Genomic DNA, 20,052 nt, shown 5'->3' with positions numbered 1-20,052 from the left:
GCCTGCAAGAGTATGACCTGATTAGGTTTGAAAGCAAATCAATATGTGAACCTGTCCAAAAATAGACATGCATTTATTTTAAAAAATATTGCTCAGTAGGATAGCCACGAGGGGATATAGCTTTTCTGGAGAGTTTCAAATGAGATAGCAGTCCTATGTTGTTACTTTAAAATATTCAGTGCCATTCAGATGCTACTATTTCCTGTTGGAAGGAGCTGACAACAGATGACATTCCTGATGCTTTGTACCCACAGCAGTCTTCTAAGACATTAAAACTTGCTTAACTATGGACCCTAGTGGTATTTTGTATTTCTTTTGAATTTATCTTTTTTTTACCTGTCATAAATATTTTCCTTTTGTGAATTGGTTCATGTAGAGTTATGTAGTTAACCTTTAGGTAAATATAAATCCAAATTCTCAAAAAATAAACTGTCAATCCAGCTGTGACTTGAGAGATGCTTTAAGTAAGTGCCATTGAGCTGTAAAGGCTGATGCATCCCTACTGTGCTGTAAAACTAAATATTATTAAATTGGGTTGCATGCAGGGGGAGGGGAAGGAGATGGGGGTTGCAAGGGACATCTGTTCTCTGCCGCGCTTCTCTCCCTGTTTGTGGGGGGATTTGAGGCGTAAGTGAAGAGCAGCTCTGTCTGCAGCCGGGTGAGAGAGTTCCCTCACAGCACAGCTCTGAGCTGTGCTGGGGCCCATCGTGCCTGTGCTTGGGAAGTGTCATCTCCCTGTCCATGGACCCGGCCAAAGAGCACTTCAGATCCTGGAAGTGTCACTTCTGGAGCCGTTATTCCTTTTCCCTCTGTGATCAACCTTCATTTGCTTTGTCCTTTTCTGATGTTTTCCTAACTAAGAATGTTAATCAAAATGCTGTTAGTTTATTTGGGTCTATTACACCAAGAAGGTGTATTTGGCAATCACTGCAACTCCAATTTGTACGTTGCTTTATTTTTCCTCCTTTTTGCTATTCGGCACTTATTCAGATCCCATAGAGGAGGAACAGGGAATTTTGTATTTAAAAATCAGTTCAGCAGATTTTGAAAAGCTATCTTTGAATATTCTATACTACACAGACAGACTTGAAGAGCTTATTAAAGAAAGCCCCTGACACACTTCAGCAATATTAAATCACTTCAGACGGTGCATGGCAGTGTAATGTTACTGAAGCATTTTAAAATGTTGAAAGAGCCTGGATTTGAAAGTACTGGTGGCTTCACAGCCCTTACTGTGAAAAGTGATTTAAACTGTCAAAATTATTTCAGTGTTTGCAGTCTGTTACTTTCTTAAATGACAAAGAAGGGACACTAGTAAATAACTAACTGCAGTTAATCTCTGGCCAGCTAACCAGCTGATATGCTGGGTTAATATCTTTATTAAATGCTTATTTAATAAGTGGGCAGCTGTTCAGACAGGCCAGATGGACTTCACTGTAATTGTGCTAATAATGAGAACTTTCTTACAAAAAGAAAGGGCAATAAGAAGATCCATTTGGTGAGGGAACATCATGACAAATGGCTCCAGGACAGTATGGCCCTCTGCCCTCGACAGACTGGCTGGAGTAGGTGGGTCATCCTTCAAAGCAAGAAGGACCAGCAGTAAGAACTGGAGTAATTTTTTGCTTAGATGTTTATTCTTTGTGTGATCTTTGCCATCCCCAGTCCTGCCTCCCTCATACTGCTCCAGCACATTTCTGCTGTGGGTTCACAACTGGTGTATTTTTGTATCTCCCCAACAAACACATATTATGTAAAACTGTATCTTGCTCTCTAAATGTTATCTTTTTGCCCTTATCCCATTTATATTTCATAGGTTTAATTAGCAATTCTCAGAGTTCTTTACAAGAAAGATTACTAGATGGGTGTTAAAAATTACAGCTTTGTTTGCGTGGAGACAGATTCTTTTATACTGGAAACATTACCATAAGCAAGAGGAGTGGCAAAGTATGATGTTCTCAGCATGAGCAATGAATACATTTTTCATTTGTCTTTGTTCAAGTAGAGAATGAAGGCGCTGAAAGAGCACTGGAGTAAAAATCTGAACTTGCTATCTGGCAGTATGTTTATACCTTGGAATTGTTGCATTTAAGAATTGAGTCCTTGCAGAATTTTTTGCTTTTGATGACGTTTCAAGCTACTTCTGAGACCATAACCTTTGTCCTCCAGCTGCTGGTCCAGAACTACTGGTCTTCTGTACATCCTAAGTAGTGTCTCTAGCCTGTTAAGACATAACAGATATGCCAAAACATCTAAAATATAGATGTTTGAGGCTAGTCAGAGATAACTGTGTTTAGGCATCCAAAATTGTGGACAATTGGCTCTGTAGATGAAGAATTTTATGTTTCTTCTTCAGTAAGCTTGCAACGGTTTGCCTTTTTTTTTTCCTTTTATGTTTTAAACTCAGAAAATGACTGTTCCTTTTTGTTTCCTTCCTTAACAGCACTCGAAAGGAGTGAATGAGATGAACTGTTTGGGTTATAGTATCTGAAAGGCTAAATTATTCTCTTGGAGAGACGTTCTAAATGAGCCTGACCGAGATCCTGGATCTGTGTGAAGAGGACTAAGGATATAGGATGTCAACTGAGACAGAACTTCAAGTGGCTGTTAAAACCAGCACAAAGAAAGACTCCAAAAAGAAAGGTAGTGACTCATTTCTCTTTATTTGTACATGTTTTGTACTTTAATCAGCTCCTACATCAGCCACCTTTTATGCATCTGTGATTCTTCTGTTATCTGTGCACTCAGTGAAAGTGGAATTTGTTATGCTCAGTGGAACTCTGGTACAGGAATATGGGTTTCAATTCTCTGACATCAAAATACCTCATTTTGAAATATACCTGAAATGTGAGAAAAAACTTACATGTTATTTATGGTTCACAAAAGGAAATACAATTTTAAAAATTACCCTTAACAGAAGATAACTCTTTTTCCGCTCTTGATAAATACATTTTCTTCTAAAGGCTTTTTTTTCTACTTTCTTTTGAACTAAGCAGAGCTTAAATGCACTTTTGTTACTGGAGGTTGAATCTTGCTGACACTTTGTGAAGTTACAGAGAATTCAGCAGCAATCTGTAGAGATTTAATTGTAATCTGCTAAAGGAAATATAAACAAGGAGGAAGAAAACTCAAAATCATGGAGAAGCTATGGTTAAATGCATGGTTGGGTTAGATCATATTTGTATTTACAATTTTGCCTCAGATTGTAGGACAGTTCTTTGGAGTGATAACCATGAGAAATGGGACGATATGATGCTTATGCTTACTTATTTTAGTGGGAATTTTTATTCTTAGATTTTTATTAGTATTTTTATTGCTTATGGTTTTAAATACTGATGAACTTGGAGCCCAAGACCTTAATTTCTAGTGGTAATTCATGTTGTTCTGTGTAACCATCTTTGATTTGTTTTTTAAACCTATACATAAAATTGAGATTGAAAACAGAATTACTCAAATAAACAAGTAAAACAAAAAAGAAAAAATCATACTAAATAGTTTTGATACCTGAGACAGCAAGATTTGAACTTTCATGTGAACTTTTGAGTTTGGCACTCTGTTTCTTTCTGTGGGTGTATAATTTAGCCATTTATTCTGAGGATTGTTTACATCTTTATAAGACAAAAAAAGTTCTCATCTTTGCTTATATATGTGTGTTGTGAATTTTACTCATTGTAGATAACTGGTTGAAATTCTGGGCAGTTATAATGTTTACTGCAGCAATTCTACCAAAACATTTACTTGTGTTTGCTTTAGCTTTTGTATCAGGAATCTCTATATTAGAATTTGTAAGAAACACAGCAATTAAAAAAATTCAAGTATTTGTTTGAGAAGATGATTTAGAAACCTTATGACTGCTCTAGGCCTAAACTTACAAGGAGAAAGTGATTCATTTAAGATAAAAAAGCTCTAGTTTGGCAAGGCAAAAACAGGGGAACTTTGATGTAAATTAGAGTGTGATCTAAGAGAGATTTTTAAGGCAAATAAAGAAAGTGGTTTAGTTGTGCGATCATTCAGGTTTTTGGGGCAGGCAGGAAATTAAAAAATGTCTTCTTTTTAGTATGGATAACATCTTTTTGATGTGTGCCATCTTTTTTTTTCTTCTGCTGGAGGGTGAAACTTTCGAAAGCAGCAAACAACTCTTTTAGGAACTTGATGTTTATGTTGATAAAATATTCAGCATCCAAGTTCTGAAAACACTTTCATAAATCATAATAACTGAACGCTTCTCTGCACAGAATCTGATTCTATCCCCCAGATGGAAATTCTGAGAATTACCTTTAGTGCTGAGAGGGAGTATAAAATATGTCGTGTGGCAGCGATCAGAGCTCCCTGCAGCAAGTATGAGTGTCTGAAGAGCTGGAAGGGACAGTGTAGGGCAGTTGCACATCTGCAGGATTAATCTTGTTCTGTATTGTCTGTGCAGTCTGAGTGCATCTGATCACATCAGCCATCCCAGGGCTCTTACATAGACAAGGTACACAATGCACACACTGTTTGCTATTCAAATCCCACATAATGAGAGTCAAAAGAAACTTGTGTGCTCATTTACTTACCATTGAGTTGTATGCATTTGCCTATATTTCAACAAAGGAGCCCTCCATGAATGATGGACACGTGAAAAACAGGGATTTTTTTCCCCTTTTTTTCTCAAGTTCATTAACTGTGGGCAGTGGCAGGTAGCAAGTGCTAACATGAAGTTTCTAATGTTGCTAATCAATGAGTTTGATTATGCAGTGGAACTAAGTATTCCCAAGATATTAGTCTTTGCTTTATAAACAGAAATTTCAGCTCTAGTGTTTTCCAGTGTTTTGTTGTACTTCTGCAAGATGCATGCAGGCATCTCCATCCAGAGCAGGGGTGGGCCTCTTTTGCTGTATTATCTACTGTTCTGGTGGTTGTCCTGCTTTCTGCAGTTCACAGCACTGCATGGAATGTCTGTCCCACAGATATATCCCACGCTGAAGATCTGGGGTAACTGAAAGGGGATGAGGATTAGGATGGAGTTAGAGCATGGGACAGGGTTCTTTCTTTATCTAAGCATAAGTCTTCAGTGTAGTGTCAGCTAAATCTTTAGCTCTCTTTTTGTCTGTATAAGGATCTAGTAAGCTAATGTTTCTTATTCAAAGTGTTGAAATAATATGGGGCTTAATTCCTAAGATTTGTAAAGTATATGAATATAAAATATGATAAAATGTCAGATAAATGCAAGCAGCTTATTTAAGTACAATCGCCGAAAAGAAAATTATGGTTATTCAGATGATGTGATTTGTATATTTCTGTTATAGTGCCTGCCTTGAGTTAAAACCACTGTAATGTCATTAGTTAACAATTTAATAACCTGGAGAGGTTAGAGGGAAGGTCCAGGAGGAATCTCATGATTAATGAGTGAGTGTGAATGCAAAGTCCTGCTGCTGGGATGGACTAACTCCCTGCAGTGGGGTGGAATGTGTGTTTGAAGTTCCTTTAGGGTTTCTTATAACTGCTTTAAGGCTCTATTGCATTGGCTACTGACTGTGGGGTGACAGGGAAATAGTTTGATTTCTGCTGCAAGGGGGCAAATGACAGTGGGCATGCAAAGATTTTGCCAAATATTTCTTTTTTGTTCTGGGGACACATCTCTTTTTGTAGCCATATGCAAAGCAGTTCTTTAGACACAGTGTTTTTACAGCCCTGAGCTTTCTAGTCACCACAGTCAGCTCTCCAGTCTCTCTCAGCTGTCATCTGAGCTGGTTTGTAGGACAATATCCTGTTCCAACACTAAAGGGTTGTTACTACGGGTAGGACAAAAACATATATGCAAAACCCTCTCAGAAGCTTCTATTTACAAAGTCGCAGCTGAGAAACTCTTAATGTACTGTAGGTAAGTTCAATATTAACATGATAATATCAAACTGTATTTTTGTATGTTGACATTATCATCTGGATAATCTTAAAAGCAGGCAGTTGAAAAATCAAGTATGAATTTTGCTTTTTGTTCAGTCAGCATTGATCTTAAGGATCCAGAATTTGATGGGGTCTGGAAACACTGCCTAGTCATACTCCCAGCAAGGGGGTCAGAGTTTTAGCTGACTTGGAAATACAGTTATAGAAATGGAGGTAAGCCAGGCACCTCCCTTCCTCCTCAGATTGTCATTTTTTGTTCCTTGTACTGTGAAGATTCTTGCCCATTGAAGGCCCGTGTCTCACCCTGACCTCCACAGCCTGTCCTTTCTACACTTTATTCCATTTTTTGAGCTTGCAGTACACTAGATGCTATTGGAGGAGATTATATTTCTGCCATCCCTCACCTCCAGCCCTAATCTTCATGCCACTCTTGCTGATACCTGGTAGTAACTTTATTGTAATTACCTTTTTTGAGAACTTGCTCACATTTCAAAAGACATCCTTAAGAGGGTTCATGTTGCTCTCTAAGTGGAAATAATGACAAATTCTCAGGAGATTTAGAAAGCTCTAAAGCTCTCTTGAAGGACTTTTCTGTGATTTAGGGTTTGTGGTGTTTTTTTGAGTTTGTCAAAAATCATGTGTTGCTATAGCATTTAGAGATCTAATGATACAACTAATGCTCTTAAATGCTGATTTTATTTCATTTGTTTATGTCATCTGGTTCATTAAGAAGTGAATAAAAATTGTGTGTCTGTATCATTCGAGATAGGAAATTAGAATTTTTTATTAGCCAAAGTTGTTACAAACATAAACCATGTTTGTCTTGTAGTACATGGGGGAAAAGCTATTTTATAAGTGTGTATGGATTATTGAATCAAATTGAAAACATTTACTTGAGCCTATCAGAATTAAAATTGATTTAGAAACCTCTCTGGGGGAAATGTGTTGCATTGATGTTGAATTCACACTGATAACTGCCTTGGAAAATCCCTCCTTGAAAATTAACTGAAACAGTAAAACTAAAATGGGATGTCAGTGGAGTGAGCCAGGTTACCAAATTTCAGTGCAGATCTTCACCTGCTCGGGGGAGGGCAGGAGACTTTTCTAGACATTTAGTTTCTTCCCTTTGCGCTTAAAGTCTGTAATTTTTCTATTTGAAGCTTAGGGCTTTTTTGCAACATCATTTCTCATTGTATCCCCCATAGTAAGGCTTTTGAGTCAATTTTCAAAATGACAGGGACTTTTAAAAATGGTAACAAATACAGAGAGGAGCTTGGGCACGTTGACAGTCAGCATCATGATGGTTGATGCTAAGGATCCCCTTGGGTGAAATTCCCCTATTTAATGGGTTTCCACTGAATGTGTGGGAAGCACGTGGCATCTGGAAGCAGATTTTGCAGCAGGCAGGGCGCCAAGCTGAGGATTGCTGTAACTGGCCAGTAGGAGCAGGAAATTCAGAGAGGGTGTGATGTGCTAGGTCTCTGCTAGAGCTGGATGTCTTCTCTTCTTGTGAGCTGGGCCCTTTGTTCCGACTGGATGAATATCCAAGTTCCGAAGCCGTGCTTGAGGAGGGAGAGCTCAGGGGGCTGGTTAATGCCAGGTAAGGAATTGCCCCACTTGCACCTGGAGGGCAGGAGGGGTTTTTCATGGTAGGGCTTTCTTGGTGGTGGGAGATCTGAGTTTGATCCTCTTGGGATCAGGATGGCAAAAAGCTTAACTGTCCCATTTTATCTCTCCTGATTAAAAGGAATGAAGTGGCTCCAGGACTATTCACGTCTGTTGGATTGGGCCTCTGGCAGAGTCACATCTATTTCCTGGATCTTTTAAACACTAATGAGAGACTGGGGTCTGTCTAACTATCTAAAGGAGAACCTTTGCATACCCAAGAGCAAAACTCTAGTCACACTAAGATCAAACAGGAGGTACCTAGTTAGTTTAAAAGCCTCTGGGGGAGGCAGCCTTTAAATGAGGTTATGTTTTGTCATTTTCAGTTTTCATCATAGGTGCCTAATGCTACCTAAGTCCTGGTTTGGGCTTCTTAGACCTCATTTGAATCTAATCTTTGGATCAATCATTGCTAAATTTGAGAGAGGAATGGAGGTTTGTGACTGATGTGAAAGTTACAGTTTTGATGACACATGGAAATCTCGATGCAGTTTTTACAACTTCATTTCCAGATTAGAACTTGAGTTTAAATTAATAAGTGCTATGAACAAGAATGGTGGATTGTTTTTTTAATTATTTAATGTTAAAACAAAATATTGTGATCAGCTAACAATAATGAAACCATCACCACTGTAATGAGGAATTTCAAGTTGTCAGGTTGGTATAGGTTCATTTATTTTTCTGATTACGTAGCTAAGATTCATGGAATCCATGAAAATTCAAATTTGATTTAAAGAGTAATGAAAGAAGGGCACAGTCAGGAGCTTATTTCATTGACGGGGAGTGGATTTGCTTTGTTTCCTTGTAGTAGCTATGAGGTTTTCAATAATTTATAGATCAAGTAACAGCACCATTAATTGATACACTAATTGTGTCCACATGCCTGCCTTTAACAAATCTCTTCTGTGAAATGATTACTGACAATATTAATTGCACATCTTTTGAGTCTTGATATAAGTTATGAATTCATTCGCAAGTTGAAAGGGGGTGGGAAAATCATTAATTTTGACATTGTGTAGCTATAATTAACAAGAGTTATCCAATAACCTATCATCAATTAGAGAGCTCATGAATTGTATTTTAAATACCACGTACCAAAGGGGGGGGCTGTGGTTGTTAATGGAATTGTTAATTCTTTGGGGGTGATGGATGTTGTATCTTGTTGTGGTTATAATGCGTACTGTTGTTTGTAATTGAGAGAGGGATATGACTGAGTTAAGGTTGGGGCTCTTGTTACTTTGCTGCTCCTTGGTAGAGGAATCAATAATCTGTTGAATGTTAAGAATAAGATTTCTTGAAGGCTTCTTTTATAATTTCTCAATGTTTTAACAGTTGTCAAAGCCTTTCAGTTGAAACTAGTAATTAGGAGCTTAATGCAAAGCATATTCCACAGAGGATTTGACTCATATAACAGTCATTAAATACAGGTGGGTGTTCCTGTGCTCCAAGGCTGGATGTAGATTGGGAAACCTGCTGGTTGCTGGCAGTGAGGATCACCTATGCATCCTATGCATCCCCCTCAGCCTGTGCTGTATGTTGTTTCTGGCTTCATCCTCTTATACTCTAAAATTACATCTGAGATTTGATTGAAACCTGGCTGGGACCGGTAAGGAGGTAAAACTTCCAAGCAGGCAAAAGAAATTAATTTTCAGGGAATTTTTTTCTCCACTTGCAGTCATTGAAAGGCCTGAGCAAAATTCGTATTGAGACCTTTGTAAATGAAAAGTTTTGTTCAGAGAGTTCAGGGAAGAAAATTCTATCATGTAATGAATAACTGAGCAGGAGTGACCTAATTCATCCAGATTAGTAGCTAAAATACCTCCAGAGGTTTGGATTAGTAGAAGTTTCCTAATATGGCTCACAGAGAAATACTCTACAGGGACAAGTATGCTGATGGTGATAATGTTTTTGTAGCATTCTTCATCCGAAGACATTTGCTTGCCTAATAAATATTAACGAGTAACATCTCTGTCACCATGTTGCACTACATGCATTTGAACACTTCTACTTTTCTGAAACATTTTGCCTTTTCTATTGACATTATAGTTACTTGCAGAATTTCACATACAATGCAATTAAGTGTTACTCTGTAATGCGAATTAAAGGTATCAGCTGTGTTGATAACCGCTCCCATTTTGCTGAAGGAAAATCAAAGTCAAGTAAATGTGGAATATTAACTGCATCTCAGCAATCTTGGAAGCATTAAGTTGCTCAATAATTTTCCCTGAAATAAACATGTAACACTTAACATTGCTGTCCACATTGTTGCAGTGAATACTTTTTCATATTACTAGGGAAAATTCCTCCAAACTTATATAATCTTATATAATTTATGGAAAATAATGAGCTTTCGTGACCTGTGTACATATGGGGAAATATAAATTGATTTCAGAGGTGGTTAGATCTTTGCATTAAAGCCAGTACTGATCTCTCAATTACTTTCCTAAGATTACAGCATAAATCAGGGCAGAGCTTGATGTGTAATCTGAGGATCCTGTTTCTTATTTTGTGCTTTAACCAATGTCTGCTCTCTCAGTGTTTATATCACAGTAATTTCTTTAATCAGCTTGTGAAATAAAAACTGTGGAGCAATGTACAAGTTAACAGAAACATGCAGGGTTTGATTTGTGGATTTAAGCAGCCTGAAACAGAAGTGTTGAGCTATATATACTAGTCAAGTAATCACAAACACTTTGCTTGAAAAATAACGGTGTCCTTAAAATGTCACAGACCTCTTGAACACTGACCACTTACAGTTGAGAAAAACTTACTGACAAAATTGGTAGCATTTTGAAACACTAAGGCTGTAATTGTAAGTCCTTCATTCATGCCTTATGGTAAATTCCTCTTTAAGACCTCAAAGAAATATGTAGGGAATTTGGCGGAATAATAGGCTCAGACTTCCTGTGATAAATATGTCAGGGCAGACATTCACTGTGCTCCTCATGAGTAAAGAAAAGATGTGGCTGTGATCCTCGTAGATGATTGCATCTATAGAATCAATACGGACATTGTTGGCCTTCCAGAATAAAGGTATATAATATATAATTCATATTGTATTTGGGTTGTCCAATGGTAAAATGGATGAATGTGTTTAAGTATAACATTCCTCTTGAAATTGAATTCTTCTTTGAGATAAACTTGTCCTCAGAAATAATTACATATTATTTGTATTATTTTTATCTAGACACTGTTATATATAATAGCTGCTGTTAGTGTAAAGACAGGAAAAAGAGCATTTCTCTGCTTTTACAGTTGGTTGGTTTTGCAGATGAAATGGTGTATTTAGTTTGTTTAACTGAGTAATGTGTTCGTGGGGGTCTTTTATATGGAAACAAAGGGCTGAATAAAAAGCAAGATATTTTTTCAGTTTTTTAAACTGTTTTTAAATCCACTTCATGCTCAGGTGTATTAGATGCCCTTAATCGATTTGTTGTTTTCTTTACAATTCTTTCAATGTGTATTTCAATGCAAGTGCCAAATGATCAAATCTTAACATAATATATGGATTTTGGGCAGACATAGTAAATATGAAAAATAATCAAGGTTCCCTCCAATGTGAGGAGCAAGAAAGAGAAATTTTAATTTAGTAACTACCAACCGATGCCAAAAAAGACTGAATGCTTTTGATTTTGCAGGAAAGGAGAAATCAGAGTACTTTTAGGTACCTTTGCTCTCCCAGGAATACGTGTGTAGAATCCTGGAGTCCTGCATGAAATAGGTTTTGGATACAAAAGCAGATGTGTCTCTCTGGAAGGTGACAGTGGACAGAAACACTGTCAGAGCTGGGTAGTGAATGTGGAGACATTGCCAAGGGTCCGATGTGTGTTGTGAGTGCTGCTTAGAAAAGTATAGGGTCCTTATGTACTTCAGAAAGATTGTAAATTTAGTGCATTAAGTAACTGGTACTTATCAGCTGTCTCACTGGAGACCTCCATCCTTAGGGACCGCCTTCTAAAGTCCCTTCTTGTCTTGAACAACTTATTCTGCAGTCAGGAATCTACACCAGAGCTTGCATCCCACGAGCCCAGAGCTCAGGCTGCTCTGTCTGTCTGGCCTGTTGGTGGCTGATCATGAGTAGGAGCTGCACCATGGTTCACAGTTAGTGCTCGGCAGAGGGACGTTTTCCAAAGATGACCCATTTTCCAAACTGGGAAAGAAGGCAAGTCTTCCCTGCTTGAATCTTTGTGGCTTCTGTGAATAGAAACTCTACATGAAACCAAGTTGTAAGGAGCAATGACTTTAGTGCTTATTGGCATCTTTCCTTCTATTTGTAACAACAGTGAGGCCAACGCTGATTTCCCAGGACTGACCTAAACCTGAAATTTGACAAAGGCCTTCTTTCAGTCTGTTTCTGTTTGTACAACCATGTGTGGAGGCACTCCACATCTTACAAGCTGCCTGTTTCTTCTTTGACCCTCCCTGAACAGCCAGTGCTTCTCCCCCACAACCTCTCTCCACAGAGGAGGATCAGTGGAGTTGACTCACTTCTGATTTAGACATAATGTTTATCCTGTTCTTGTTGCTCAGGCTGAAACACCAAACAAAAGAGGTTATCACTTATTTGCAAGCAGGTGAGTTTATCCACTTTATTTACTGTAATATTGTTGCCTTTTCCCAATTCCTTTTATTTATGCAGTTGTGCAGCATGGGAGAGTAGTTGCCAACACAATATCCATTATTATTCTGACAAGAACAGAGTAGCTTTCACTTCCATTTCCTGAAGACAGCATTACTCAGTGCTGCAAAACAGCAATGAAAATAGGAGAAGTAGGGCGAATTATCATTTGGCTGCCGAGTCCCAAAACTGCCGTTCCTTGCTCCCAGTAGATCAAATTTGAAGTAGAGGTGTGAGTAGCGTATGGTCTGTCTGGGTTTTGTGTCCTCTCTGTGATGGTTCAGTCAGGGAAGGAAACAAGCTGTTGCTGCATGAACACAAAAGTCAGTACATGTAGAACCAGAAATGTTAACATGATCGTGTTTCCAGGATCTTCCATTAGAGGTAATTGAGTCGGGCAGGCTACCGGGCCTGAGGGGATTCATCCTCTCCCAGATCCTCCTGGCAGTGGTTTCAGTGATGGTAGGATGTCCTGCTTTGGGAGAACCCTGCAAAGTTGTCCAGAAGCACAGAAAGCTTTAGCCTTGACTTCATAAATATTAATGTTTCACAGCAAACTCTTCTAGAAATGACAGGAGCAGCAGCTTCCTCTGGAGTCAACTTGCCTTTATGTCTACCCCATCTTAACTACTAGCAAATGTTGAACAGCTAATCTGTGATCTATAATTACACCTCTGATTCTCTTAGTTTAGTTAGAGGAAAAATTGTATAGTGAAAAGGATGATTCAGGGAGTGAAATGAAATTAAGCATAGTACGCCTTTTGAGGTTAGCCATTAATTTAACTTTTAAATATAAAATTGCCATTGAAGTAATAAGAGGGTAATATTCACACGTCACAATAATGTGCTGATAACTAGGTGGAAGGCAAAAACATATGTAATAACTGGATGAACTAATCTTCTTTTTATACCATGTGCTGCCTGTATAAGTTTTAAATTGAACTCAAATGTACGAAGTCGCATAAAGTGAATTAAATGCACCAGGGAAATTGGGTGTACTCTGTACTCAGGCATGGCTTAAGTTTAATATTGACATGGTTACCTAGGTGTATTTAGTGTTTGCTGTATTTACTAGTGCAGGGATGTTTATGGATTATATGGTTTTTTAAAAAAAATCACAAATCTGAAATGTTTCTTTAAAAATAATGTGTTACCAGTCCTTTCCAGTAAAACTGGATGTGGAAGAACACAGCATCTGCTGTTAAGAGCATGTCAAAAGGATGGCAGTGCTAGAGAGACAGTGGAGATCAAAATGAAAACTACCTACAGAATTCTTTATCTGTCTCGGCTATTTTCTTTCTCTGTGCTAGACTATAACTAAAGCAATACATTATATCGATACCTCTGTTTAATTGCATTAAAGAAATGCTGGGGCTGTAAGGTTAAGCACTAAAATTCTAAGGAAGCAGAGACTCAAAGTTGCCCGGGTAAGCCTCATTTAACATCCCTTCAGGATACACATTTTCATACAGTTTTTAATGAGCTGAGCTCGTATTGCTATTTCCTGGAGACCTTTGTCCTGTTCAGTGAATGGAAGGACAGTGGTCAGGGAATGTGCTCCATTTGGTGCTGCTTTCTGTGCTTGGCAGTCAAGATGGAGCTGCCTGCTTTGTTTGCATGATACTCCAACTTGAATGTGAATACATGGATATTGATGGAAACATTAGAATGTCTAAATTCTTTATGTCTTAGAAAAATTCTTTTCATATATATTTCTTTTAAAAAGTCTGTTAATACTCATGTAGATGTAAAAAGGGAGACAGGTTGGCTCATGACAGTTAAATAAATTAGTTACGTAGAAACTGTAGATGTTGAGAAATTACTCCTGGATAATTTTTCAACAAAATGAGCAGGTATGTTAACAGAGGAACTTTCAATAAAGAAGTATTGTTTTCAACTAAGTTTTCATTGAGGAAACTTCCTCAAATGCAAGAGAATGTTTCAGACAGAGAAGCTTTGTGTGAGAGGGGTGGTGGATCCCTCAGGGAGGGGAGAAGAGCTGGACCCTTGTGCTGATTATGGGGCATGGCTCTGGGAGGAACTCGTATCTCTGGTGATTACCCTGGGCCACTGTGAGATAGATATATATGTCTGTTCATCCTTTCTACCTTCTTTGTTTGCTTTTACAGCTCTGTTTTCCTTTTGGGGAATATCAGAATAGGAAAAATCTGAATATTTTCAGTGTAGATCCTATTTTTTATCAAGTTTTAGCTGGAAGAAGAAAAAACCAAGTTTCAAATGAAGAGTCTGAATGACTGGACATCAGTGCAGGGCTTCAGAGGGGTGCAGTCACAGCAGGATTCATGAGGGATTATTTTGGCAGAGGAACTAGTAAAAGGAACAAGTCAAAAAAGACTGAGATCGCAGCAGTTTTGCAGAATTTATTTAAGATATGGATGCTTAACATGGCCACAGGGTTAGAGCAGAGGGGAATGAACAGTCTTTAATGATATTAAGAAGAGGTTTATTAGAGGTTACCTAGCTCTGTTTAAAATGATGAAAAGGCCCGTACTTTGAAGCTCATCTGTAAGTGCATATGTTAATGAGGCCCAGGATAATGCAGGTTTATCTTCTTTCTTTTTAGGCCAGGTCCTTCCCTACTAGGCAAGTGTAGGTAGTTCCGCTCACTACAGCTTGGGTGTTCAAAAACAGCTTGAAAGAAGTCCTACCAACCTGAAAGCCCACTTTAATGCTAACTTGTATGTTCATGGCTGGGGTTTTCTTAATGTAGAGAGATTAATTTAAGAGAGCAACAAGGATCCTGGAGTCAGATCTTGTGGAAGCAGTGAATCTTTATTATGTTTAAAAACATTTAGGATGTTATATTAATTTCATCATTCTTTTTAAATTATCTCATAACCATTTTCAGGGACATGGTCATTTAAGCAAATAAAGATAAAGCAAATATATATCCCATGTATTTAAAAACTTAGTAAACTCTCTGCAGTAATTCCTTAATTCAGTAATTCCTCATATTCTATTCAATGCATAAACTAGTAGTATACTGAAAAGATTATGAAGATAAAGAGGAAGTTTGGGGTTGTTTTTTTTTTAATCTTGTGGTGGAACCAATCATTTGAGTCTAAATGTCCAAAGAGCAATCAGATAAAGGATTTTTATTATGTGAAATTATTGTGTGTTTAAATATAATACTTTGTGTCTTTGTATTAAACTCCTCAGTTCTTAAAACAAAATATAATTTTAAAAAATGATTTTGAGGGAAGATTTGTGTCCTTTTGGTAATGAAGCAATCAATGCAAATTTAAAAGTGCAATAAGAACTTTTATAAACATACTATGGAATATGTGTTTCCTGTTGCCTGACGATCATGTGAAGAGCGACAAATATAAAGATGTCACTCTTAACAAGAAACCTGACTTTTTGCTACTGAAGACCAATTTCATAATAAGACTTTCACAACAGAAGAAATCTGAAGCCTAATAATTTTGAAAAGCATTTGTTTTTCACCTTTTAGTCAAAGTTCAGCTTCCAGGAAAGTCATATCAACATTAATAGTTTTGAATGTTTCATAATGAGAAAACTCATTTAGAGTTGTTGGCCAACACAAGAGTAAGAAAGTTGGAGCTACTCATTTGTGTGAAATTACCAAAGAGGACTTTTATGTTTTATTAAACTCGTGTGGTGAATACTATACATTGTTTTCCACTGCTGAATTGCAGAATAATGCTCTAGTTAGAGAGACAGAGGGGGAAAAGATACCAAAGGGGCATCTCTTAATTTGTTTTTTCAGAAATGCGAAGTTATCTTGAGAAATGTAACTTGAAAATCGTGTGAGTTCACTGACCATCAGATGAACTCGGTGAGGTCAGCATTACATATTCTGTCCTTTCTTCTTGCTCTGTTCCACACACTCTACCTCCAGCAGAGAAGTGTAAACTATTACAACATCATCTTTTGTTAATGCCCTATAACCTCTGCAGGCCAGATTTTGTCATTTCTGTCATTTCACACTAATTATATCCAAACACGAGCTGATTTTTTTTTCTCTCAAAGCAGATGATGTTTGGAGGAGACTGAATTCTCTAAGGTTAGTAATGAAGTTTCCACTTGAAGTAACCTAGTTCAAAGGGAAAAAATTTCCCCTTTAGGTTTAGAGCAAAGGTTCTAAAAGCCTGAGATGTGAAAATAGAGGCGCTAGTTATAAATACCTTTCAAATTATGTCTCTTTAGACTTGCTGAAATGTGTGGTTAAGCTTCTTTCTAGCTGCTTTAAAATATTCAAGGTTATTGGCCTGCATTAAACTCAAAACCCTTTAAGTACCATTTTTTTTAAACCAAGTTATTCAGAACTGACAAGCGGAAAGATTTAGAAATGGGGATCTGTGAGGGGAAAAAACCCAACAGACTTGAAAAAAGGAACTGGGTATTTTCTTCTAAAGAACTAATGTTAATATTTTTACACTCATAAGAGAATTATCTTAATTGCCAATAGTAGGTGTATAACAAAAGCAGTTCCCTATTGCCAGTACTGTTTATGTAAACTGAGCATCCCTGGAATATGAGTATTTAGTCAGCCAGACTTTCATGTCTAAAACACATTAACATGCTTATGCTGGTATGACCAAGGCAAAATATTCCAAGTTCATCACTGTTCAGACTTCCTTTGCCAGCATTTAGGGTAGGATTTTCATTTGCTCTGTTGTATGTTCTTTGAGGTCTGAGATTTCGTAATCAATAAGTTCCTATTTATCAGAATTTCACTTATATACAACACTTGAATTTACAAGTTTACTCATATCAAGCCTAATAGTAAGTAGTAGTAAGTGAATTCTAAGTCACAATTGTTGAGGGAAACACTTTTCTTTCATGAAAATTTCAACTTTGAATCTGGAATTCAACCATTTGGAGAGAGTTTGCAGTCCAGGTGGAACAGCCTTGGTCCCAGTGTCTGCACAGCTGGGCCAGTGTTTGCAATGGAGGTGATGGAATTCCTCCAAATGATGGTGTTTCAAGTACCGGTTTAGAAAGGGAACTGGATCACAGCTGGAAGTGAATCCCAACAGTCATTATATTAAACTGAAGCACTGGATTCATTGTATGATTGGAGGTGGCTGTTTGTGCTCCCCCTTTTAAAAACCTTGTAGCACATAAGAGATGTTAGAGATGACAAGATTGTGCCAGAAGTGTTGAATCACTCCGAGTATATCAAGCCATCAGATCCTGCAGACTTTTATTTCATATGTCAGACGGAGGTGTGGCTAAAGCTTCATATGACTCTTCTTTAATGTACTTAACCTTTGTACCAGAAGAATTTTTATTCATTTAGTTGCTAAGTGCGAAAGGAGATTGGAGCAGCATGCTGCTGCAAAACTCTGCAAATGCTGTAATCATGGTATTAACCTACTTCAAAGCCTTAGGAGCACACTCACTTTGTGAGAGGAGTAAGAATGTTCTCATCACTCTGAGTTTGCTGTTCATTTATTTGTGTCTCAAAGTGAAAGGCTACGGTGGAAATGATGGTTCCATCTTCCATTCCGCCTGGACGAATAAGAGTTTCGTACAAATTTTCTGTGCCTCCATGAGAAGGTTTGTATTTATTGCTGCTGTTCATAGAGGCAGAGATTCTCCTGGGACATGGAATGTTGTTTAGGAAAAGAAGTGAATGAGTTAGTATATCCCAAAGTAATTTGCCAGTCAACTTTGTATTCCAGCTTACAACAGTTTATAGTTATTACCAGCATATTTCAGCATTTTGGGCAGAAGAAATGGGTATAAAAGGCAGTGTTCATGTGCACCATGTGCAGTTTTCATGGTTATGATACCAAAGATTCCATTCATCTAAAACTAACCTGATTTTTCAGTTAGAGACCCATGTACAGAAATTTAAGTATGGTTGGACTTGTAGCCAGAGGTGTATGTAACTTGATGCTTCTTCCCTGCTCTTATCTCCTGCAACTGAAATTCAGCTTCCCAGATTTGCTGGCATGATTTTGGGATTACTGCTGCACATGACCAGCCTTGTTAACATGTGAATATGTTTAGAGGAAGTCACACAGAGCCACTGTTTCATTAAAGGCTGAGTTGACCCAAAAATGAAGCCTTCAAGAAAAGAAGAAGGAGAAGGAATTGTTGCTGTTAATCCTGTTTATTACGCAGAACTCAGTACATGGTCACAGCACTGCATCTGCACCATGCCTTGCCTCCTTAAAAAGAGAAGAAGGTGGAATCTGTTTCTAGACAAACTGTTTTCCTTTCAGTTAATTTTCAGTGAAAAGAAGCAACTGCATTCATAATAATGGCAAGTTGGCAGCAACAGTGAAGAAGGGAAAATTCACGCCTTTGCAGCTAAACATTTTGTTCTGAACTGTATTTTAATTACAAAAATGTCACTTCATGATAAATGAAGCTTTCTGCTTCTAGCTGGTTTCAATTAAGTTTTGTTTTAAAAAGGAAGAATAGGTTTTAATAAGGCTCAAAATACATAAAAATATTTCATTTTGACTTCAGTAGAACAAAGAGGATTTTAATATTGACTCTGTATTGAATAACTTGAAGTTATCTTGGCTGTGGGCCTTGGTTTCTTGCTGTCCAGGTTGCTCCTTTTACTGGCCGGGGTCACCACTGGCTCCAGTGGGTGTTACCTTTCCAGATGCTGAATTCCTGCAGAAATGCTCCAGATGCTGCAGAAAAAGTCAAACCAACCTTGTGCTTGGGGTTTCTCTGTGCTTAGAGATTTTATGGAATTAGGCATGCAAACATGGACTAACTTCATGATTAAGGATTTTGCCTGAAAGGAAGAAGCTGTTTCCAGGAAAATTCAACAGTACCAGCAAAAATATTACTGTTTTATCTTAAAAATGGGGTTGAGCCTTTATCATCTGATACATGCAGGTCGGTTTTTGTCACAGCTGTGCCAGAGTGCTTGCTCCTGACTCCATAAGTAGAAAGGAAATAGTGCATGACCACAGGGATTCAGCTGGAGCTAAGAAAGTTGGTGAAAGCCATGGAAGTGATAGCTATGGATGCATAGGAAACTGAAGCAATCGGACCTTGCTGCTCTGGGAACAGCAGCACCCATTTGGTTTGGATTTGCCAGGAGATGACAGTCAGAACACCAGCAGAATCACAGAATCATTAGGGATGGAAAAGACCTTTAAGATCATCGAGTCTGTCAACCCAGCACCGCCACCATGTTCACCACTGAACCACATCCTCGAGTGCCACATCCACATGGTTTTTGAACACTGCCAGGGATGGTAACTCCACCACTCCCCTGGCAGCCTGTTCAATGCTTTACTACCCCTTTCCATGAAGACATTTTTCCTAATATCCAATCTAAACCTCCCCTGGTGCAACTGTTTCTGTGATGAAAATGAAAGAAGAGTGGCTTGAACTTTGTTCTTGGTGGCTTGAACATGTGCTCTGGAAAACAATGGCAAGTTCTTCTGGGAGTGAGAGTTACTGATATGGCAATGTTGGTCAGCGTGGGCAAGGATACACTGACATATTGTTCAGACAGGGTTCTTGACAGCTTCCATTTGTTTTCCCAGTTGAAGTAGAAAATCTCACCTGCAAATTGGAAACATTTAGTGAGATAGTGAAATAGATGTGTTTTATATAAGTAAAAACCTGCCCAAAAAGAGCAGGAATCTTCACTTTTCACCTCTTCGGGTAAGTTCGTATGTGAAAGATGACAGACAGAAAGATCTTACTGTGGGGAATAAACATGGTGTTCTAAAATCTCAGCTTTAACTTGACTTCTGAGTTAGTGAATTCATCAGAAAACATTTACTAGGTACATTCTGTCTGGGTCATATAATTCATTAAGCTCCAGGCCAAAGTATCTTTGGTGAGATTTCATTTGAACAAGAAACCTACCACAAAATGTTTACACTCTTGTGGGAAATTAAGAAGAGAGAATTAAT

At 38.0% G+C, this 20,052-nt stretch overlaps 1 protein-coding gene across 16 annotated transcripts in view; it reads left to right on the top strand.

The window, feature by feature from the left end:
- DAB1 (DAB1, reelin adaptor protein) overlaps positions 1 to 20,052 on the top strand; it is a 434,251-nt gene that overhangs the window by 321,478 nt on the left and 92,721 nt on the right. For all 16 annotated transcript variants that reach the window (XM_017805607.1, XM_017805611.1, XM_017805605.1 and 13 more), the window contains one exon: positions 2,444 to 2,643. In XM_017805607.1, the coding sequence (XP_017661096.1) occupies positions 2,577 to 2,643 (67 nt within the window). In that variant the 5' untranslated portion in view covers positions 2,444 to 2,576. The remainder of the gene's footprint in view (positions 1 to 2,443; positions 2,644 to 20,052) is intronic.

This window comes from Lepidothrix coronata, unplaced genomic scaffold (genome assembly GCF_001604755.1).
Source record: "Lepidothrix coronata isolate B3197 unplaced genomic scaffold, Lepidothrix_coronata-1.0 Scaffold12, whole genome shotgun sequence".
Taxonomy (NCBI): Eukaryota; Metazoa; Chordata; class Aves; order Passeriformes; family Pipridae; genus Lepidothrix; species Lepidothrix coronata.
This window is presented reverse-complemented; position numbering and strand designations above follow the sequence as displayed.